General features: G+C 36.8%; 1 protein-coding gene across 1 annotated transcript; it reads left to right on the top strand.

The window, feature by feature from the left end:
• The first annotated feature begins 500 nt into the window (after positions 1-500).
• Positions 501-24,426, top strand: LOC145229671 (dual oxidase 2-like). The gene is made up of 28 exons (XM_080095005.1): positions 501-857; positions 3,972-4,149; positions 7,986-8,143; positions 8,608-8,668; positions 8,832-8,943; positions 9,340-9,397; positions 9,878-10,033; positions 10,411-10,497; positions 10,586-10,773; positions 11,219-11,343; positions 11,679-11,813; positions 12,577-12,707; positions 12,857-13,012; positions 13,365-13,553; positions 14,470-14,671; positions 15,135-15,237; positions 15,568-15,749; positions 17,151-17,235; positions 17,576-17,772; positions 18,342-18,572; positions 19,273-19,456; positions 19,915-20,038; positions 20,567-20,746; positions 21,222-21,392; positions 21,909-22,067; positions 22,465-22,620; positions 23,110-23,238; positions 24,098-24,426. Exons 1-28 carry the CDS (start codon positions 501-503, stop codon positions 24,218-24,220), a joined length of 4,317 nt encoding a protein of 1,438 aa, XP_079951131.1. The 3' UTR covers positions 24,221-24,426.
• The last annotated feature ends 585 nt before the right edge of the window (positions 24,427-25,011 follow it).

Genomic DNA, 25,011 nt, shown 5'->3' with positions numbered 1-25,011 from the left:
AAAAAAAAATAACAAAATTTTGGCAACTTTCGCAAAGTCTTGGTTATTGACCTATTTGTAAAGCAGGGTTTCTTAACCGTTTTGGTGTAGTTTCCCTTTAAAGTCGATCACTAAGTGTCATATTTCCCCCTCTGTTATATTTATGATGATGTTTTGTGCCGTAGATTAATTGTTTTTATCCGACTAAAAATAGTTTGTGGTTAAATAAATTTGTGACTTTAGATATTAGAGTAAAATTTGAAGCAACAATTTAGGCACTATTTCTCTCTGCATATGTATAATTTTCCACTTGTAGGAAACCACTGTTGTAAAGATTTAAAAAGTTGGTGAAAAATTTTCTATTGTGCTATAACAAGATATATCAATATGTTCACAACGAAAACCGATGTATATATGTCGTGATCGCTGGTCTGCATGAATGCGTTAGGCCTGATCCCAGTACTTGTGTAAGTACAACCATTCGTGTCTCAATTTACGGCGACACACTATATTTTAGAGCTATGTTAATGCGACAATTTAAATGTGTTATTCCAGGGCAGCACGTGATCAACGAAATCGTTGATGTGGAACGGAACGGTTGTCCACCGGAACGATACGGTATCGATATATCGTCGGACGATACCGATCTAAACCCAAACGGACTGAGCGATTTCCAAATGCCTTACGAGAGATCACGATACGACACTTCAAATACTGGGTATTCCCCTAATCGGGCCAGGGACCAAATCAACGAGGTGACTTCATTTTTGGACGGCGGCAGTATCTATGGCAACAGTTGGATGTGGGCCAACCAGCTACGTACCTTGGATCGCTGCCAAAACGACCATGATAACATTGACGAAAAAAGAAGAAAAAAGGTATTATGTGTTTTGTATAGCGTACTGACTGATGTTCCATTTAACGTAATTTTAGAATGCTCAAAAGTACGTTTTTACGTAGGGGCTTGTTACATACGGCCTGTGGACCAGAGCAGGGCCCGCAACATCTATTTACGTGGCCCGCGCTAACTTCGTCAAGTAGTAGTCAATTGTTTTAATCTTTTTCACTGATCGTAGGAAGTTGTTATTTGCACTGCATCATTGGCATTTTTGACATTGTATTACAAAGTAAAGTTTACGTAAAACTCTCCATGCTTTAAAATGTTGCCTTTTTGGGCCCCTGGTACCAGCCCACGGCCTCTTGAAGGGACCTGAATGGCAGGTTGGAAACCACTGCATTTAATGAATTTTTTATCAAAATATATGTGTCGCTTTATTGACTGGCCCTCGAGATCATTATGAATGTAATTTGCGACCTATTGCGATAAACAGTTCCACGCCCCTTATTTTAAGACTTGGCTCGAAAATATGTGATATCCTCATTTCAAATGGTCCTTGAGCCTTGATTACAAGGTAATGATATCACTAAACAAACCAACACTGTTTGATATCATTGTGTGGACATTGCCGGGTTGTCTGCAAACTTTTATATATCAGCTGATCAAATAACCACCTTTGGTTTTTCCTTCAAAAAAGCATGTTGCGTACCGACTTGGGTATAGACTTAAAATTTGTAAGTTTAAGGGTAAATGGTTCAAGTTCAGTTCAACGGTTACTTTGGAATTACGCTTGGGCAATCATTTGAACCATTGACGTATCTACACGCTTGTCACACATTTCCGAACGGCGATGCTTTCCAACCTTTTTTGACGAATTCCTTAACAATTCAAAATATTTTTTCCTTCTTAATGTACTCAATCAGCGGTCGGCAACCATTTTTGCACTGCGGACCGGTTTTAAACCTGGATTTAATCACGGGCCGGCTTAAAAAAACTACAAAGATTCTGCATTAAAAACGAAAAAGTTAGTTTATGCACGAGAAAAATGATTCCAAGCATTTAATCTAAAAAAGTGTACAGCCCGTCAACGAACTCTTCGCGGACCGACACTGAGTCGCGGTCATCAGTTGCCGACCACTGTATTGCATAGTAGATATCACATCATACAAAATTATTTAATATCGGGTCTTTTATCAACTCTAAAGGCCATATTACTAGCGCTTATATTTCTTTTTACAACCCACATGTTAAAATTAAACTAAATTCATCCCCGGTTGGAAACCACTGAATTAAGGAAATTCTCTGTAAAAAACAAAATGACAACTTTAGTAACAGATCAAAACCATCAACAGCATGTCTTAAACTGACGATCACTGTTTGCCTTTTTAACTTTAATACACTAAAACCAATAGACCAGTGGTTCCCAACCTTCCATGGACCGTGGCCCCCTAAAAGTGTCATTTTTGCCTCGTGGCCCCCTTCATGTAACCTTGTAAGTCCTGTGGCCCCCTTAAAATGTAAATGGCAAACTCGTGTGGAAATTGGATACTAATATCGGCTTCAAACGCAGGTCGAATAGAGTAAATAAGGGTCCGCATTCGTAAAAAGCCTCAATATAGACAAATAGTATGCAAAATAGTTGATTAAATTAGGGAATTTTTAGTGGGTGTTTCTGGTAAATCTACACCTGTGGCCCCCCTGAACACAGCTCGTGGCCCCCCTGGGGGGCCATGGGCCCTGGTTGGGAACCACTGCAATAGACTGTAAAATCCTTGGTTAAACAGAATCAGTCGGTTTTAAATGAAGGAATATATATTTCGCCTATGTGGCATTATCAGTTCCTGTAACCGAAATACAATACGATATAAACTTGATTGCTAAAACAAACACGCTAAAATAAATAAAAGCAGTAAAACACTAAAACAAGATTTTACTGTTTCAAGTGTTGAAACTATATATATTCCTTCATTTAAAACCGACTGATTCTGTTTAACCAAGGATTTTACAGTCTATTGGTTTTAGTCTGTAAAAAACGTTTCGAAATTTTATGAAATTTCGTGTAAAGATAAGAATATTCTTCCCTTTACGGTGATTTCACACAGTTATTTGCTTTATAAGCCCCCGCCTCACGTTTATATTACCCAGGGAAAGATTTCTTGGGCCATGTTACTGTGTTTATTCGCTACAGTGACTGGAAAATCCCGAATTAGTAACTTGCGGTAAAAAATTCGTCTGCCGGTGACCACACGTTGACAGTTTCATTGGATTTGTTACTCGGAATAATGAAACAAATTCAGGTTCTATGAAAGGTTATTAAACACAGGTGCCGAAGCGATGTAACCATGTACTAACATAGCACTTTATAGTCTTAAAATTAACAAAGTTTAACGGTTTTATAGATCCTCTTGTCGGAAGGGGCCTATAGGCGTTATATATAACGCCTAAACATGTAACTTATTCAATTTGGGCTTGATAAGTTGTTACACGATTTATTAGTGGTTCACATATTATACGAACTCGAATTAAACAATCAAACAAAACAATGCATTAAACGTAAGTCTAATCGTGTAAACCAGTGTCCCCAACCTTTTTTGACGAATTCCTCCCTTAACAATTCGAAACATTTTTATTTCTTTCCAATAAAGTACATAGTGGATGCTAAACCACACAAAGATAATTTAAAATTGGGTCTTTTGTCAACTTCATAGGTTATATTTCCAGAGCATATGTCTGATTTACAAACCACATGAAAAATTTAATTCTTTTCCTCGGGTTTAAATTTTTACCCGGTTTTGAACCACTTGTGTAACCAATGTGATACACTACGTTGTTTGTTGTGTCATAGGACTTAAAAACAGGGTATTATGTTTAAAACACCGTATTTCTCTTTCGAAGTCTACTGTGTTTTATACGGGATACCAAAAAACAACAACTTAGCACCGTTATAAAAGGGAGAAGACTTAAATCGTTATAGTAAAGCCAGATATAACCATTCTACGCTTTTGCAATCACAAAACACCAGAGCGACGCGACGAAGCGCTTTGGTTCTTCTGCAATGCAACAATCCGATTTGGAGCTCACATTATTCGCAAATTTTGAAAATTTCAAAACGTCATTTTAACGTTTGTGTTTACTTCACTTCAATTTTCAACAGCGAAGTGATGACGACGATGATGATGACGTCGGGGGTTATGACGACAACTGCAGGTTAGGCGAGCTTCTCTCAGCGGACGACAAAGGCGAATTCCCAATGTACAACACCATTGGTTTGCCGATTCACAATCCAGCGGTTCCCGCCACACATAAACTGGAGTCTGCAGAACGTTTTTTCGGTAAATTTCATTAATTACGGTAAACCTCGGTTAAACCGGATTCGGTTGATCAGGATATTCGCTTAATTCGGACAAACTCCAGGTACAAATGATTTGTAATGTGGTAAGGCTTGAACTAATCGACATCGGTTAATCCGGATCTTCGCTTAATCCGGACAAAACTCGAGGCACAAATGATTTGTAATGTCGTAGGGCTTGAACTAATTGACATTGATTAATCCGGATCTTTGCCTAATCCGGACATTTTTTGGTCCAAACGGGCCTGGATGAACCGATGAGGTATACTGTGTATCAATGGTGCGACAGAAAAACGATTAGGTTTTTCTCATTAAAGCAAAATATTATTCTTATTCTAGTTTTTTTTTCATTCACTACTGATAAAAAAACTCATCCATTCGAATAGTTAGTTGATCTTTGAAAAATGATAACCCTGTAGAAAGTACCCAACCAATGCCTAATGGTTGTTTCGTCAACCGAAAACCCAATACACAAATTGTTTTGCAATGCCACTCTGCCCCTCACTCTAAAATCTTTTAACCAACATGACTTCAATATAATCAAGAATAAAGTTGAGAAAGTTTAGAGCAAAATGAACCACGATAGCGTGAGAAGGCCTTTTTGCAGCGCCATGCGTGCAGTATTTCAGCATATCTTGGGAATATTCAAGGAATTACCTTCAAATTCGAGTTCCAAGAATAACGTCACAACTTACCTTGTGCAAATAGATTTAGAGAATTTGTTTAAACACTCTGTTTGTTTTGGCTTTGCGGTTTTTATGTGTACCTCGGAAAGCCCCATTGAAAATATGTGACAGATATTTGTTTTTCATGACACAATGCGCAAGGTTCCGGTTCCTCGTATCGGGTAATTATAGGTAAAAAGGTGCAAAAGAATTAGCATTTAACGAGCCTTTCAGTTTTACCGAGTTATTTTAAAGCAAAACGTTTAAATTAAAGTAGGTTTCCGAATCTCATTTACGTTTTATCGGGTATTCTTGAAAAATCAATTCGGAATAGGATTTCGGATCGCCTTACTTTTTACTTAAACAAATTTTAAAACAAAAAAATCAATTCGGAATCGAAATCCGAATCCCATTACGTTTTATCGGGTAATATTAGAACAATCCTATTCAAACAACAAAACAGGATTTTGAATTCCCTGACTAGGGTATTAATAATTATTTATCGGGTAATTACAAGTGAAAATGAATAAAAAAAACTGCATAAGGATTTAAGATACCGAATCTATCTACCTAATATCCAGCACTTTTTGATCAAATATACAGAAATCGTGCTTTCTCTGAAGTTCAAATCAGGGCACAGAATAACCTTTAAACGAGTGAAACACGATTCGAAATTGTGGTTACGTACGGAAACATTGATGTTGTGTACACAGAACACATTAGTCATGATCCACTTGAATACCAACGCAAGCGCAATGTTTAGAGGTCACAGACAAGGTTAAACTTGACAACATCGCAATTCCCCTGAAAAGTAGTGAACTTGAACACAAAATTTGAAATATATAGTTACAAAGTGTGTAACGTACGTGTTGCACATCAAACAGCAAGATTTGATACTTTATAAAATGCCAGTTTTTCATGTTTCATTTAAACGAAATTTTTTCAGGTAAAACTCTATGTTTTAATTATTACATAAATATTTATTTTGTTAAAAAAACGTATTGCGTCCCGAAGCGATTAGAAAAAGCTTTTTTAAGTAAAACTTTAGGTTTGTTTTTAATTGTGGAGACCACATTAAAAAAACCTATAAAACCTATATATATGAAAGACGAAAGGCCTATTTTGAAAACGCAAATCAAATAAAGGTACGCCATAATAAAAGTCGGTACAGGTTTAAAGCTCAAAAGAAATCTACAACCCTTATAACATACCGTCAAGATAGTCGTGCCAAATAGTTTAAGTGCGGTCGTTATTTCTACGCCTTACGATCAACGCCATTCACATGTTGTTGCAACACATTAAAACACGTTGGTATGTATAATTTAAACCAATTGTGTGTTGCCAATATCACCACATTAAACAAGCCTGTGCCGGCTGCTGAGACGTTTGGATTTTAATTGTAATCCGCTAACTGTTTCAGTGCAGTTCTAGCGAGCGATTTCAATGCTATTTTGTTTTTGAATTGATCAATGCACCTGGTGCTATTCTTTGCCAATCTGTAATATTGTGTTAGAATCACTTGCCGATTTTACTGGCTGCTGTTAAATTCAACATATGCGTGCTATTGAACCTGTATTATACAAAGGTGCGTTCCGTGGTCCAATGGTGCTAATTGCATTTGGGCCATTAGTAATAAAGATTGCACGTCTTTTAGTTGAGTGGTTCCCAATCGGGGAGAAATTCTTAGGGAGGAATTTTAAAACTCAAGGGAAGGAATTGTCTTTAATTTTTACATGTGGTTTGTAAATAGACACTTAAGCTCTAGAAAAATGCCCGGTTAAGTTGATAAAATACTCAATTTTACATTATTGTTGTATGTTTTATGTAGTATATTAGGGAGAAATGAAAAATTGTCAAGGAAGGAATTCGTCAAAAAGATTGAGAACCACTGCTTTATTTAAACGAAAAAAACGCATTTCTCTTTCGATGCTGGTTAAAGTTTTATAAAAAGTGTTGGCAACGGTAAACAAATTACTGCGGGGCCTTGTAACTTCAAAATAACGTTACAGGTCGTCAACGATGGTATGTTTCGAAAGCCGTCAATATGTGATTACGTTCGTTACTTGTATGTGAAAAACACATGTGTTGTTTGCATATCATGGACACGGAAAGACCCATTGTATGTCATTAGGTGTAATACTACTTTTCATACAAACTGTATACGTAAATGCCTAACACAGTCAGGGTGTTATACATAGTCATTATTTGTTGTAAAACGTCTTGTCGTTAAGAAAGGGATGTCGTTCTTAATCAAATGTTTAATTTGTTTGTCTCGTTGTCAGGTAACGGATAAGAGATTTGCATAAGTTTCCAAACGTTAATTTACATTTTACTTCCGATTTTCTGTATTAGTGGTTTGACCAATCACAAAGCTCCTTTTTATCACGTGTGATGCCCAAAATGTTCAAATGGAAATGGCAAACACTCGCAAAACATTCATAAGACCCAACATTAAACTTTTTATCAATAAATTACGTACGCCTTTGCGACAAAGTCACGTAGGCACTGTACCAGACTTTGCTTAGTGACGTCATCATTTGCGCAACGGATGACGTAATGAAATAATACGTTACGTTTGTTTAAACGGGGTAACCTCTTTGCCGTTGTTGGTACATGTGTAACTGCTCCACACTAGACTTTTGTTCTGTGGGGAGAAATATTTTGCTCGATATTAGACACGTATGTTTATCTTGTGGTGGGATTCGAACCCACGATTTGAGGCTAACCGCTCAACCAACTGAGCAACCCTGACTTGGTAATAACCTGCCGAATTCGGAACTCACATTAATCATGACTTGTTGAACTGCCTACTGTTGTGTGCGCGATGTGTTATATACAAAGACATTGTTCACGCTCTCCCAGTTTATTTTTATGGAAAACCTGCTAACACCACACCGCACGGCAGACCCACATTTAGCTAAATTTCGATGGGTTGCACAAAGAGCAAAATTGCCTATTAAAATGGTATAACTTAAAAATGCTGACTATTAGGGCTATTAGGGTAGTGTATTGAATGCTAAGAAACTCCAGACTTTTAAATTTAGTCCGATAGGTACTGTATTTTACCGCGTTTTTGTTATGTGTGTGTGTTTGCATAATTTTAATAAAAATGCCACCTCTCTTCATGATATAAACATATTTTGTACATTTAAAGTTACAGGGAGTCGTCTCGCCAATGAAAACCCGTTTCTCCTAAGTATCAGCGTGATTTGGTTTCGGTATCACAACAAACTGGCTAAAAGGGTTCGGAAAGAACATCCGGATTGGAAAGTATTCGACGAAGCTCGCGCAAGGAACATTGCCGTATATCAGGTACTATCCGAATCCATTCGGGTATTAAACTATTCGGTTGTACCATAATGCTTGGTACTATCCGGTTCCAATCATATATTGTACTATTCTGTTGTGCCTTATTATGCTTAGTACTATCCGACTTAGCAAACAATGTCATGATTCGTATTTAACTGAATATTTGCTGTTTAGTTTTCTGTTTGGCACAATGTCATTTTATTTTTGGAATTCGGTGGTCCTTTGCTTTTCATTTCGAAACTGGACAACTTTTGCATTTGGTTCCGGTTAATTAGGTTACTTTATTCAGATTCTAGATATCTCAGGTTTTTATTATCCGATTTAGGAACATACTAGGTCTGTGAGTATCCCGTTCATGGATATCGGGCCTTTGTTATCCGGTTTAGCTAAATAGGTATATTAATTGTTGTCAGGTGTTTTTACACTACTTTGGCCATTGATTTTTCTCTGAACTGGTTTTATTCTAGAACATCGCTATGTACGAATGGCTTCCTGTCCTACTGGGCGAACAACTGCCTGACTATCAAGGTGATATATTTTTATTAGACCTCGAAAAATAGATGTTGCAATGTGTTGTTTCGTTATTATTACTATCGACTTTGCATTCACCAAAAGAAAGAAAGTTAAGCAGTAACTGTTTTACTATTATTTAGTCCTACGTTTAAAATGTTTTTTAATTACTTTGCGTAAGGATACAACTCAGGAGTGACCGTTGCTATTAGTAACGTGTTCGAGAGCGCCGCCATGCGGTATCTTCATACAACAGTGCCACCTGGCGGAAAAGTGCGCTCCGACAAACCAGGGTAAGACAAACGTTTGTTTGTTTCCTTATTCAAATAGAGTAAATAATTTTATAAATTTTTTAGGTTAATTGAGGCATTGTTAAAAAAAATATGTGTACTCTCTTATATGCTTTCAAGCAGTTTAAAACGACTAACATGGAAATCTTAATTTTGGCATTCTGAACAGAAAATAAAAAAAAGTTTTTATCTACTATGCGTTATATGCAAATTAGTTCTAAGGTTGTATGCAAATTTTCATATCATTGTTAATTGGTCATACTTCGCTACTAGTGTAACTAAATTTCGTAAGTCTACTTTGAGGCAAACTAAATTAAGTGTCGCTAAATTTAGGGTTTATGGGTCGCTAAATTAAGTAAATTAAGGATTATGGGTCGCTAAATTAAGTTTTTTGAATAGAGAGTGTTCATTCTCCGAGCCATCAATCCGGCTTTGTCAAAGCTACTGGAGATCTGAGGTAAATGTTGTACCTAAAATGTTAAAAAAAAGTTATGAAGTATAGAAAACCGAACGAAACCCGTTACACTGAAAGCAAAATGATTCAGCAAAACTGCTTTTGAAATCTATCCGCAAATTACCTAATATCACCTTTTGGTTTCTTATGCAATAAAATACATAATATACAAAAGCACCAAGCCATGGCTTTTCTGGCAGTTATTCTCAACAAACTAGAGTGCCGTCTGATGACTAATGCACTGATTTAATCTTTTACTGGTCAAACAGTGGGCACTGGCTGCAAAATACATTGTTTTTTGTAACTTTTTTGTAAAACACAACCAAATAATATCGTCTCGTGGCATACATTTCGTGTTAATTCTTTACACTTGTTAAACTTTTGTTTATACCCCACCCAATCTATAAACAAGGTTTTGGCCAAAACTGATTATTCTGTGGTAAGGTTTGAACTTGCGGCCTTAGGTTGTTCATAAAATTCCAGGAACTCTTAAAAGAACGCTCCCTGGAAAGTTTTCTGCTGGGAATGTGTATGCAACTTGCTGAGAAAGAGGACAACGTTGTGGTGCAGGACCTGAGAAATTCATATCATGGACCACTGGAATTTTCTAGAAGGGACCTTGTATCTTTGTCTATACAGGTAAAATAGTGATATATAAGATACACGATTTAGTCTACTTAAGTGTTCTAGAAGATTATAGGATAGTATGTTTTTGGTGCTAGATTGTGATATAGGAATCGAATCCGGTAGTTAGTATTTTGAATATTAGTAAATATCGAATTCTAAAATTTGGCGATTCGGATCCTAATAGTTATATCGGGTAATTAGATTCGAATCTTTGAATTTTCATGTTAAAATATTTTGCTTTAACTGCAAAATCAGCAATGTATATTCATGCCATATTGATCGAAAAAAATCGTATTGTAATTTCTAAAATATTCTAGAACAGCTTTTTGTTGTGTATTTCTGAGAGTATTCTATAAAAGACTAATATTTGAAAACTTGTATGTCTATAGACCGGCAGAGACCACGGACTACCAGATTATAACACAGCTCTTGAAGAATTTGGATTTAACAGGACAAAATTTGAGGGAAATCCCTTGGTAAGAAACAATTTCAACATCAATTAGACTTTACTACTTCTGGTTATACAACTCTGGATAAATTTGCAAACGTTTTTCGGTGTTTTAGCGGGAACAAGTTTTACAAATCCACCAATCCACATCTTTCGACAACATCGACATTTTGATTGGTGGATTGATTGAAAGCGCCAACCAATCAGGGACCACTATTCCCCCGCTCTTTGCTCGAATTATTAAGGATCAATTTGTGAAGATTCGTGACGGAGACAGATTCTGGTTTGAAAACGAGAAAAACGGGTGAGGGGATTTAAAAAAAAACATTTCATTGGTTTAAACTTTAAAGGGAAGGGAACGTGTTTATTTTTGCTAGTTAAATGGGAACTGAGTAAATACTTTTCAAATCTTGAATACTTTTCAATCTTGGACTGGCTACTATTGTGTTTTTTTGATCGAGCATGATTAGGTCATATGACATCACACGTGAATGACGTAACAGTAGTTTGTTTGACGTAGTTTCCTTTTTTTAGACTGAAACGTTTGTTTCTTTCATTTCTTAAACTAAACTGGTTTCGATGTGGAAACCGTATGTTTATAGTAGAATGTAATCGCCAATATTGTAACACGAAACACGTTTTTGCTATTTTTGCGTGGTAAAATACACTTCTGAATTGCGCTGCTAACATAAACGCGTTTAGATTTCTTTATAGACCAACCAAATTCAAACTCTACTGTGTAATTTTAGACTGTTTGATGCCGCAACTATCCGAGAAATACGAAACACAACCTTTCGTGACGTCATGCTTGACGTCATGGGCCAAAAATACGTCGATGATATTCAGCAAAACCCATTTCAATGGAGTGCCACGGGTAAGATTCTTAAAGCATACTATGGTATTTTGTTAGCATGCAAGTTTTAAGCGGGTTCGCGAACCAACATCCAGCAGTGATCCAAAAAAGACCTAATTTTTGCACATGGTAACATTTTTTGCAAAATGCATGTAGCACATCCAGTAAACCTTGATTAATCCGGACCCGTTTGGACCAAAAAATGTTTCGAATCCGAATCCGGATTATCCGAATCCTGTTTAAACGAGGTTTACTATACTTTCAACTTTTTGCACACAGTAAAACTACCCTTCGCGAACCAAACGACTGCGGTTGTAAACGGTTGTCGATAGTCTGCTTGTTTTGCGTCGTTTCAGCTGCTTGCGATAAACCGACCCAAATTTTTGTGAATGATTTGGAATCTTGCTCTCCGCTTGAAATTTACGATTACTTCGAAAGTAGCCAAGTCTCCTTCATTGTTGTGTGGACAGCAGTTGGACTTCTTTGCCTTGGTAAGTATTGATGATAAATAGGAGTTGGGTTTGTTTAACTTTAAAGGACATCGTACACTGGTTCTCAACTGATGGTCCATGATGACTTTTTAGGTGTGTCCATAGGACGTTAATTATATTTGGTGATAAACTGATAAACTTGCGTATAGTTTATTGAATATTCAGTACGAAAAAACATTATCCAAGTTATTGGTCATTTATTGTTAGTTGTCAGTTGTTTGGTATCACTCCTCGAAATTCTGTATTAAAGAAATATATTTCATTTCAATCCAATATGCTTGTAGTGGATGCTTTCTTTATCCTTACTAAAAGGGATCCACGATATTCACTTAATTGAACTGTTGGTCTATGGCATGAAATCAGTTGAGAACCACTGTCATAGTAGAAGGACAGTCGAAGATAGTAGCCCAAAATTAGGAGCGCGAAAAAGTATGGCCCAGTGCCTCCTAATCGGGGCCATTCTCCCGAGCTTTTTAGAAAAATTTAGCCTGCGGTGTGATTCGAAACCACGACAGGAGTCTTTCCGGGACTCGCTTTCTACCAACTGAGTACACAGGCTCGGAAGTGAGCCCGCCACAATCACCGTTGTCTGCTCCTATGCTGCACATGTCAAATTTGTAGTAGGAGATCACCAATTTTATTAATTAATCGGCTTAGGTGTACATACACACGTACTTGGAAAAAATATATTTGACGAAAATGTAAATAAATCACAGGTTATCCTTTACTGTTTAGTTATGACTTTACCCTAAACTTATTTTAGTGGTCATATTCTTGGTGTGGCTGATTGCTAAGTTCATTCGTCGAAAGAGAAAGTTTACCGCAAGAGGAAAGATCCGAAGACAAGACGCGACCGCCAGAGAGGTTTTGGGCAGCAAAAAACGTAAAGTCAAGGTGCGTGACGTTGCCCATGACGTCACTGTGACGTAAAATACACTTAAGTTCGTTTGCTGCAACTATGCTTGGTGATAAACAAAACTAATTGCCTCATAGACATAGCCTTTAAATTTTCACATTGTTTATGTCAAAAAAATTTTTACTAGGTCACTTTGCAAAATCGCGGGGTTATTTTGGTAAAATGGTCACAAGGCAAGCGGGAAATTGACATTACTAACAACCGCAAGGTGGAGGTATGGAGCAGCAGTGATGACGACATGCGTCTATTGCTAGTGAGATTTGGAAGAGAGTCCTATGATCTGGTAGGACTTCTGAATTGCTGCATTTCAAATTACAAAAAGTTGCTCACTTTTCAACGATAAAAAAGTTGGCGTTGAAATAGAAAACTTCGTTTAGCCGAAATGTGCCAACTGCTCTTAAAATTGCTAAAAATCAAAACCAAAGAAAGTTTTCTATTTTGTGTAAAATAAAAGTGAATGTGTGAAAGACGATTGAGACAATCGCAATTTGAAAAATCTGTTTTTGCTATTGATTAAATATTTTAATCCTGATTTATAAACCAAAATCTTGACACCACAATCTTTACATCCAATAACATGAAACTAGAATTTGTAAAAAAACAAATAAAAAATTAAACACCATTATTTCTTTTAGGTGCTGAAATTCGCCGACCAGTCAGCTCGTGATCAATTTAGCCAGAGTTTGGTTGGATTTTGTACTGAAGGCGGTTTTAACTTGGTGCAACACGAACCGAAAAGCAAAAACAATTTGATGAAAATTGCTGTCACAGTGGAAACCCGAAACGAGCGTCTTCAGACTTTCTTTCAAATTGCTCTAAAAACGGTAACTTAAAAAAAGTTTTTTAAACCTTTATTTTTAGTATTTTATATGTCAGATTTGAAATGAAAAACTAGAGGCATAACATTACGTCTGGAAGCAAGTTTATTTTTTATTGTTTTAAACAGAAGTAACATTGATAACACGTAGTCACATAGCTTAAGTGTATAGCATTGTTTCTTAAAGCAATAACGCTTTGTTGCGTTAAACCCTGACAGTATACTCAGGGGTCCGCAAATAGTGGGTCGCGACCCAAATTTGAGTCGCGAGACCTTCCAGTCTGGGTCGCGAAATATTTTAAAATTCCCAGGAATATAAGCATCGCATCTACGGTATTAATGAATTTCGGCTTTTTTCAACCTTTTAATTATTATTGCATTGTTACGTATGACTACGCAACTGTGACATACAGTCTATGTAACAATGCAAGAAGTTAAGCGCACCTATGCAAGCATGCGTTTTCTGATTAGCTGTGTTCTCAACACAGAGCCCACAGTTCTCATTTGTTAGAATAAATACGTTCGTTTACCTACTGTTTTATGTGAAAATAGCAACTAACAATAGCATAATAGCAGTGTTAATATTGATATTTAGTTAATTAGTATTTTCCACAGACTTGATGCTTGGGTCGCGAGAATTTAGAGCAATTTTTTTAGGGTCGAGCCAAAAAGTATTTGCGGACCCCTGTACTAGGTTACATAAAATTTTTCTATTTTCTAATAAAAATTTAAATGATATTTGGAACAAAATTTCGTTTTAGGTTGCAAAACAATGAGTTGAAAAATGTTTTTGAAACACTGATTGTAAAATGTCAATTTCGCAAAATATCTTTTAAGATAAAAAAAAACACAAGAAGGACGAAAATGATGTTTCATCGTAATATCAAGCAGTCTAGCAAGAATATTGTTTTGTTTTTTCACAGAAACTTGGTGAAGACAATTCAAACTACCAGGAATTGACCCCTGACCTCGCTCAAGCCAAACTAAACAAGTCAGAAGTGGCTGAGTTATTTCGTATTCCTGTCAATTCGTCATTTCTCGACAAAATATTCGAACATTCGAATCTTACCGACGGTTCCATGACATATGAGTTATTCTGTCAATTTCTCGCTATCTTCTCTAAAGGTAGTGTTACGCAGTGTTTCCAAAAATATTTCTTTGCTTTTAACTGCATTTCTTTTTAATTCAGTGTTACCCTCAATTATTCCATTTGAAATGTTTTTTTAAAAATTTTATTTCGTGTAACATTAAATTAGGTTTTAATGGTTTAATCCAGTGGTTATAAACCTGTTTTAGAACGCGCACCTATTTGCAATTTATTCAAAAATACTTACTTTCAAGAAAACATTTTTATTTTTAGGTACACTATTCACACTTTTAATAATCTAAGCAAAAAAATCATAGCCAGTATTTGTTCATCATTTTTATTGTAATTGAAAAAATATCCAGAAGCACAAATTTAGCAAGGTTGACAACCCTTGCTTGTAAACTGTTTTATCATGGAGTTTTTGTATTCAGTTTAAAGCTATTTTGTCTTGAACACTATAGATCAGCAAAATGCATGTATGAAAACCTAATGTTCTTTTAGAGTCCACATACCAGCCGAGACACAAGGAGCGTTTTCTGTTTGACCTTTACGACGTCAGGAAGGAAGAGCGACTCACAGCAAAGGAATTTGCAGCCATGATAAAGTAAGTGAATTTAACTATAAATCTGTTTTACATCTAAAACATAAGTATACAGACGCAGTTTGGTCAGCTTGTCGAACCAATTTGAAAGCGGCAGTGTTATCACTGTCCCCAGTGTTTTGTTTTTAGTTCAGTGTTTTCGTCTCACTTTGTTTTGTTGTGTATTTACTTTTATTCCTTTTTATTGATGTTTTATCTTGTGGTTTTATAGGAACCGAAGATGCTATTAGGAGAAATATATGTGTTCCAAGATATTCATCGTCATTTCGTTACTAGGAAAATACTTTCCATTCTTAGTTAAGTATACAAAATGTTGCTTTTTTTTCTACCCAGATCGATCATGACGATTTCGAACGCTGAAAAACTGGCTGACGTACCCATTGATGACGTCATCGAGCGCATGATGACGTCATACTGCAAGACACCGATAGCGTGGTTTACATTCGACCACTTTTCCGATTTTATGTCAATGTTCGGGGTTCACTTTGCGGAAAGCCACTTGATACCTACTGCTGGTAAGTGCCTTGTGACGTCATTATGGGTCCCCTTCCTTGAAGGTAACACATCTTGATTTTACTCAATTTCTTTTTTTTTTTTCTTCCCTGAAGTTTGTCCACCCCTTTTTGCCCTGAAATGTTTGATGGATTTGGATGAAACTTTCACAGATGGTAGATATAGTTATGTAGATGTGCCATCTGCTTCGTTTGTCATGATAACCCCAGTATTTATCCCGCTAGCCCCCAAAATGTAAAATGTAAAATGTGGTTGGTGCGCACCACAAACGTTAGTTTTGTGTGATATTATAAAGGCAACCATTTATACATTGCTAATGTTTGTGGGTTGTTTGGTGGATGTTTTTGCAGTGGACAGTCAGGGGGTGTTAACAGCCTTATGACGTCAGAGGCGTCAACGGTTGTTGCTCAAAAGCCCCTCCAGTGGCCAAATGAAATTTGGTCAGTTTGTCCATTGTGCCATTGTTAGGTGTTGATTGTTGTTTTCCAACCTGTAGCCCCAACATTTACCCGCTAGCCCCCTAAAAAGGGGGAATTTTTTAAACAATATCTGAATTGGATAAAATTTGGAAAGCTTGTAGAGTATGCCATTTATAGGTGTTGATTCTTGTGTTCGACCCTGTAGCCCAAACATTTACGCCACTTGCCCCCCAAAATAGGACAATTTTTTAAACAATGTCTGAATTGAATAAAACTTGGGCAGCTTGTAGTGGGTGCTATCTATGGTTGTTGATTGTTGTTTTCCAACCTGTAGCCCCAACATTTACCCCACTAGCCCCCTACAATGGGTGAATTTTTTTAACAAAGTCTGAATTGAATGAAATTAGGACAGCTTGTGCAATTTTCCAATAATAGCAGCTGATTGTTGTGTTTTAGTCTAATTTTTCGCTATTTACCCCTATATTATTCAGATAGAACATACAATAGAAAAACCTTTAAAAATCCCCGAATGGAAGAAAATGTAGATAGTTTGTACTCCACATAGCATGTTTATTTATGCTTAGTACCAATCATTGTGTTTGACCTTACAATACCAAATTTTCACATGGTTATTTCTTGAAATGCATTATTTACAACGTTGCATGTGTGGGGACCCATGAGTTTCTGCCTGCAGAAACGACTAAGGTTATAAAAGACAGTGTGTGATATGGGACCCAATATAAAATAAGTGTAGGGAATGTATTCTTTTTTTCAAATAGGTTATAGTGTATATGCAAGGGCAATATGTGCTAAGCCACCCTTCTAGTTATTCTATAATTACGAAGCAGTGACGTCAATGAAGTACGACTTATGTGTTTTGGCAACGCAATTTTTGGTGCTAAATTTTGTTAAGATAACAAATAGCACATATTTTTATCTTTAATATGGTGCAAGTATACAGGTGTTCCTCATGTTTTGTTTTAGATTTGAAATACTCGCACAACAACAACAACAACAACAACCATTTTTCACCCAGCAGAAATGGATCAAAAGACAGCCAGTCCGAAAGGTAAATTTCTGATGTACAGTTGTTTACATAGGTCTAGCATTCTATTTTGGATTTTATAACTTACACAGAAAATTAATTTCGATGAAATAAGTCGGTAATATTTAAATCAATTGTTTGAAAAACGTAGCTTGCACCAGAAAGCTCTTTAATTCTGAGCCTTTGCTGGGAATGATTTTTAAAATCCATGAAAACAAGCGATTCCGGTTATAAGCAATTCTTTGCAAATTTCGTTTTGTTGCACGCTGAATCCCAAACAAATGATAAAAAATTGCAGTTAATCGCAAGAAAAATCTTGTGTTGTTCTGTACCTAAAAAACAAACAAAAAAGCATTTTTTATAGGAACGATGACGAATATCAAAGGAGACGCATGAGTGATTGTCGGACTGGTGATCACGTGACCGTTAAGGCAACAAGTGTTGGAAGATTTACGAGAAGATATAGAACATTCTGTCGTCTCGCGGAAAACTACTGCACTCATGTTTTCTGGCTCTCACTCTACACTCTCATTACTGTCGGTCTTTTTGCGAACGCTTACTGTAAGTATTTAAACATTGCTCTGCTAACCAGTAAGCCGTGACTAGGTTAAATTACATACATTTTGATACGCTACGTTTGAAAGTGATTTTGTGTGACAAGAAATATTCTGAATGAAACCAGTGATTTATACCGGAACGGAATAAACGGAAAAAACGTATTTCGGTCATAACAAACGAACATCTCTTTTCGGTCTTTACAATTCTTAAGCGAGCACAGAAGAAAGGTGCAACACATAAATTTTGCCAGTTAAAGTTAAACAGATGGTCATTTAATTTTTATGATAGCGCAACTGCGCGAAATTTTCAGCAACTTTTTAATTTTAAATGTCTGAAACGAAATTTCGGAATAAAAAATAACGGTTTTTCGTTCCGTTCCGGTATTTTAAACATATTTTTTTGCCGGTATTAAACACCGCCAAAAACAACATTTTATGGTTTAAGCTGTCACAAAAACTTGCCTAAATATACCATGTCACTATATTTACAGCTATTTGAAGCAACAAATTTTTCATCAGAACTCATAATGTTTCAAAAAAAATTTATGGTAACATATAAAAACCCTGTTTTAGATGCGGTGGTCTCGAACAAAACTTCCGGCCTGACAGGAATGGCTGGGGCTCCGCTAGCTATTGCCAGAGCGTCGGCCGGTGCCTTGCAGTTCAACTTCAGCACCATACTCCTTACAGTATGCTGGAACATTATCACTTTCCTAAGGGGAACTTGGGTCGCTAGATTCGTTCCTTTTGATGCAGCCATGACGATGCATAAGATAGCTGCTTGGATGGGCCTTTTCTTTTCAGGTAAGGGGTGACTTTGGGAAACAGGGCATTGCCATTAGGTAAAAGTTATGTTCATTAATTACTTGTTTATAAAATTTATTTACATTAGATTTAATATATAGGCAAGTTTACATATATCATGGTTTCATGCTTAGTATCTTAGTTTATTAATTAGTGGTTTATTTATTCTATTGAATAAGGAACACTGTATGTCTTCGGGTTTGCGATTTCTGTGTTTTAATGCGAACGATTTTAAGTATTATTTTTATGATTTTTGTACTAATCATTTGTTTTGTTGAATTCTATTTGAATAGGCAAAATAATAATAAGCAAAGGTTTAATAATGTCCAAAATTGACCTGATAAACTTTGAAATTTTCACAAATCTTTACAAAATGTTTTTAAAATAACCAATATATTGAAAAAACGCATGTTTGCAAATTTTTATTTACTGTTTTATTACTACAGACCGGAATCCGGTTAATCGCATTATGCGTTTAATTGCGTACAGATCTTAAAAAACAACCATAGCCATTTGTCAAGAATATTCTTCAGTTTGTGCCATAATCCGTTTAATTGCATCAAAACGCCTATCAAATTGGTTATGCGTTTAACGGGGTCCGTCTGTACTGTATTTAAACTGGGTCACCGTAAAACAGCAAAAAACATTTAAAACATTTAAAATACCTACACAAAAATGATTGTATTGTTTTGTTTTCTAGTTATGCATACGGTTGCTCACGGTATAAACTTTTATTCAATTCCCACCCAATCACCGTCCGACATGACGTGTTACTTTAGCGACCTCTGGTGGCCGAGCAATTTTATCCCTTCCTTTTTGTTCTGGGCATTTCAAACCATTACTGGAGTGACGGGAGTGATTCTTTGCGTTATACTCCTTATGATGTAAGTTCCATTTTTCGAGGACGTTGTGTAAAGTATGCAAAGCATGTCATTTAACCGGTATTTAAGAAGCAACCAACAAAATAACGTTTGAATTTCAAATTTGAATAAAACAGTATTTGAAGTAAGTTATATAATTTTTTACGCGTTTTTAATACTGTACAGTAGTCCGTTTTTTTTAATGGAAATCACATTGTTTAAATTAGCTGCTAACATCTTAAATTACGTTGCAATATAAAGATAAGGCTTAAATCATTTTTTTTAAACAAATACTTTGTCATAAATAATAAAATGTGCTTAGCCTGTTAGAGGTGCCATACCGAATCCCCACTGTTTGATAAATATCTTCATGCTGTAAGGCAAAAATTGGAAAAATATCCTGCGGTGGGATTCGAACCCACGACAGGGGCTGACATTTTCCCAAATAAGCTTGTGTGAAAATTTGCTTTGTATTTATTCAGGTATATATTTGCGATGGAATTCGCGAGAAAAGTTGTTTACCAAATTTTCCACTGGACTCATATTGTTGGAATCGTGCTTCTCTATCTTTTCACTGTGTTACATGGAAGCGCAATGCTTGTTCAGGTAAGGGTGTATTTTAGGATAAAATCTCCCCACATTTGAAACCCACATTCAAAGATTGGACCACCGAGTAAGAGTTGTAAGTCGGGCCGGGTTCGGGCTTAGATTTCTTCAAAAAACTGGCCTGATTCGAACCTGACTTTACACTCTGTGTCAGTATTGTTTTGAATAAATTGATCTAGCTAAGCAGTCCGTTGCTGGAACTCACCTAATGTCAAACAGTCCTAAACAACCTTGTCCAAGACTATATTGTCTATTGTGTTTGTTGTCTTGGTCTTTTCTCAAGCTTTAATATATAGACATGTCAATCAAACTTTCGTACCTGAACGGCTTCTCAAAAACGATTCAGTTTCGGGCCGGGTTCGGGCTCCAATTTTAGGCCGGTAACAACTCTGCACCGCGTCCAAATCAAGTACTTGAAAATACTATTAGAGTTAGGTCGAGTAGTGTTGAGTAGTCGAGTTAAGTCTGAGTATCCCGTAAACCTCGGTTAGGCTACACCAGATATGTTTACAGTGATTGTGTTTTCAGAAACCTGGCTTCTACAAATATTTCCTGGGACCCGCGTGTCTGTACACATTGGATAAAATGTACAGTCTATGTCGCCGGAAGACCCCAGTACGAATTCTCAATGCTAAACTTCTTCCCTCCAATGTATTATATCTTGAGATACAGCGACCCCGAGATTTCAACTATAAGTCGGGACAATGGGTAGGTTGAACCCGAAAAGTGTTATGAAACCTTTTTTATGGAGAGGCAACGTTTTTGTAACTCTAAGGCGCAGTACCGACTCAGCTGGTCACCAAGCATTCCCACATGGAAAGGTACAGACTAAAACAAATCTAGCCTGCGGTGGGATTCGAACCCACGACATGAGCTCTTCCGGGGCTCGCGCTCTACCAATTGAGTTGCACAGGCTCAGTGATGATCTCGTCAAAAGTCGAATTACAAGCACTGTTGCCTGCCTCATATGCTGCACATGTCAGCTTCGTAGTAGGGGACCGTCAGTTCGACTATTTATCGGTTAAGATGAACATAAATTCAACACTGGGATCAGCCCTGAAGCGTCAATGCAGACCAGCGATCGCGGCGCACTTATATATAAATGACAGTACGCCAGGTCTATCGAAAGCAGTTAGTTACCGTAGACACTCAGTAACAAAATTATTAAAAAACACTATTTCAGCTTCAAATTGCGTGCCCGAAGATATCTCGCAACGACTATCACCCGTTTACCATTTCATCAGCACCCAACGAAACTGTCCTAATGCTTCATATTCGGTCGGTAGGGCCATGGACTCGCCGTCTGTGCAAAGTATACGACCCAGGGACCCTTAACGGAAGCCCCTACCCTGAAGTAAGTATTGCTGCATTTTACAAATCTAAAACGGGTTTACTGAACGAGCTTAGTGCATTCAATTGTGTCAAAAATATGGATTTTGGGGGGAACAAACTTCTGATTTCACTTAGGACCAGTGTGAACAAAATAATATTGATGTAACCAATTTTTAGATTTTAAATCTTGTTTTTATGCCCCGAAGACCGCTTAGAAAGTGGGGTTCTTAAACAGGGGTGCGAAATACTATATCAAATCAAAGGTTTTTTTAATTTCTGAAAAAGTAAAGTTTTAGTAAGATTTAGAATATTTTTCGAATTCTATGCATAAAACATCATTAAAAACATAAAAAGGCTGTCAAATTTATCTCAGAGAATTTACTACACTTTGATTTACTTTTGCAAGTCATTGTAGACAAAGTTTACAAAAATTTGGAGTTATGGGCGAAAAAAGCGTAAATCTAAGTAGCATTGCTCAACCAAAATGACTTATACCTCAAAATAGGTTTTGCTAAAATGAGATATTTTTGGTTTTTAGATTTATTTGGACGGGCCGTTCGGCGAGGGACATCAGGACTGGTATAAACAGAAAGTTTCTGTATTCGTTGGGGGCGGAATAGGGGTAACCCCTTTTGCATCGATTCTAAAAGACTTGGTTTACATTACAACGAAAGGACCCGCTGTACCATGTAAAAGAGTAAGTCCTAAAGTAATTATGGTAGATTTCTGTAAAAGTGTTTTTTTAAGACAAATTACAATTGGTTTGACTTCAAAGGCTTTGTTTTTATACGATAAAGTGTTCGTTAATTTTGCAAACTTATGTTCTGAAGGGATTAGTTATAAAACGTCCATGCAAACCTGCGGTCACGGCATACTCACATATAAATCACAGTACGCCAGGCCCATTGAAGGCGTCATACCGAATCAATCCGGTCACCAAGCATTCCCATATGGCAAGGCGCAGGCTGGAAATATCTAGCCTGCGGTGGGATTCGAACCCACGACTGCAGCCTTTCCGGGACTAGCGCTCTACCAACTGAGCTACACATGTTCACAAGTCACATTTATTAACTCTAGTAACTTATATCATACAGGTCTACTTTTTATGGCTGGCAAGAGATCAAAAGCAGTTTGAATGGCTGATGGACATTATTGAGAAAGTTGAAAATGAAGACAAGAAAGAAATTCTTCGCACTCATATTTTTATCACCCAACTTCCAGACAAATATGATCTGCGCACAACTATGATGGTAAGAAGAAAATAAATTCATTATTTGGTTTATGAGAACAGTGTTTCCTCAAAGTTTTTGATCTGTGGCATAAATGGTATCAAAATTTGTTTGTGGCTCACCACGCGTTATTTTGTTCGACTTACATATATGGTATTTTTGTTAGTAAATTGGTTATTTTGTTTAACTTAAATGGCATTTTTGCTCGTAAAATAGTAATTTTGTTTGACAATGGTTTTTTCTTCGTATGTTCTCCCATAATTTAGCTAAAATACCTTTCCTTTTTCTCGAATTGGTTGCCCTATAAATGGTCAGAGTTTAAATTTGTGTGTTTAAAGAGTAGGAAGGAATTAATATTAAAATTTAATGTCAATCTTATAAAACTTTTCCAAAAACTTTCTCAGTTTTAGGATTCAAACGTTTGTTAACCAGTATACAGTCTTGGTGTATATTGTTGAATAGTTATCGGTGGCAATCGGTGGCATTCTATATGTTCCGTTTTTGTTGCAGTATGCTTGTGAGACACACTTTCACAAAACCGAAGGAAGGTCGATGTTCACTGGACTAAAAGCTGTCACACATTTTGGTCGTCCAAACTGGGAACTCTTCCTAGCAAAGTTGCAAACTGAACACAAAGACGTAAGTATTAACTTGATTAGTAGTTCTCAATTATTTTTGTCACTGTTAAATTTACAACCTAGTTAAAAGAGTCGTCAAAAACAATCCATGTTATTTCTAAACAAACCAACAAGAAACTATAAAACAGCAGAAATTGACAAAACAGTTTGAGGTAATAGATGTAGAACAGAACCTTACAGGGAGTTTTTGACCCCTTCGCAAAATCTATATTTTTGTAATTTTTACATGAGAAGCTTTTGGTATAGTCAGTGCCACAAAGTACGGACCACCGAGCACGGCGCTCCCGCATAAGTTGAAAATCACCGACTTAGACTTCTAATATCTTGGGGCATGAATATGGCCGAATGGTCCAGGGCGCCAGACCTTATCCTATTTATAGACATAAAAAAAGATGGGGACTTGCGTACGAAACCGTGCTGGGTTCGAACCCTGTGCATGTAGCGGCCTCTCTCACTACCGTTATCGTGTGCCTTTACACTACAGCGAACCGGACAGATTGCCTTCTTTCTCTGACTCTCGTCTTACGCGGCGTATTCGCTCATTGTGTTATTCTACTACGTTGTACCTCGAATAAACACCTCGCTACATTTGGTGACCCCAAATATCAATAGACTTTTAACACGTTTGCAGAAAGACCTTTTTTGCCATTGTCGTCGATTTTTGTTGGAAGAAATTGTTTATGTCATTCGCGTTGTAACTTACGACTTATTGTGTGTAGATTATCATACAATTATACAAAGCGAATTTAGATCGAGTGCTTAGCACAAAAACTATTGCTCGGTGCCTAGCACTTAGGGATTGACCAAAGTCGGCCATCTTACCTTAAACGCAAATATGCCTAAACATTGTTGTATTTCAGGTTCGCAAGATAGGAGTATTTTCATGTGGTCCCATGAGTCTGTCCAAACAAGTGGACGACACATGCTGGAAGTTGAGCAAGAAACGAAAACCCATATTTCTTCATCACTACGAAAACTTTTAACCTTTCCACATCACCTAAAACGTCATGCATACGTATCTGCGATAGCTGGCCATGACGTAAAAGCGACGTAACATCCTAATTACGTCATTGCTTGTGTCTTTTTTGGCTGTTGAGATTTTTCCTATTTTGTAAAGTGTTTGCGTATATACTGTGTGGTAAATGTAGTCGATATTTATGTAGAAGTTTTGAGTGCATTAAAACCAAAAACGGATACATATTTGTGTTTGCAATCAACGTATCATAATACGCCAGGCCTATTAAAGGCGTCATACCGAATCAACCGGTCTCCCAAGCATTACCATGTGGCAAGGCGCAGGCTGGAAAAATCTAGCCTGCGGTGGGATTCGAACCCACAAGTCTTTCCGGGACTCGCGCTCTACCAACTGAACACATGCCCAGTGAGGAAACCGCCGGAGGTCGAATTACAAGCAGCGTTGCCTACCTTGTATGCTGCACATGCCAGCTAAGTAGTAGGGGATCGCTAGTTAGACCACATTTATCTTGCAATTATATTAACGTAAATTGACATGCAAGTTTTAAAACTCAGACTTTTCTTGATATAAAAAGGTAAATAGCTGATGTAGAATACCAATATTATGGTAATATATGTAGTAGGGTCATTTTTTTGGGTAATCGCATTAATAGCATTTTAACAGTAAAACAAATGGTTGTTATATAGACAATTCGAAACGACAGCCTATTTTTACAACAGTTACAGCAAAATCGGTATATCAACCACATTTTATTTTGTTAGCCGGACCGGACCGAAAGTTAGTTCTCTGAAATGCATT

This window comes from Phallusia mammillata, chromosome 5 (assembly GCF_965637545.1).
Source record: "Phallusia mammillata chromosome 5, kaPhaMamm4.hap1.1, whole genome shotgun sequence".
Classification (NCBI taxonomy): Eukaryota; Metazoa; Chordata; class Ascidiacea; order Phlebobranchia; family Ascidiidae; genus Phallusia; species Phallusia mammillata.
The sequence above is the reverse complement of the archived record's forward strand: the minus strand, read 5'-3'. Positions and strand labels throughout refer to the sequence as shown.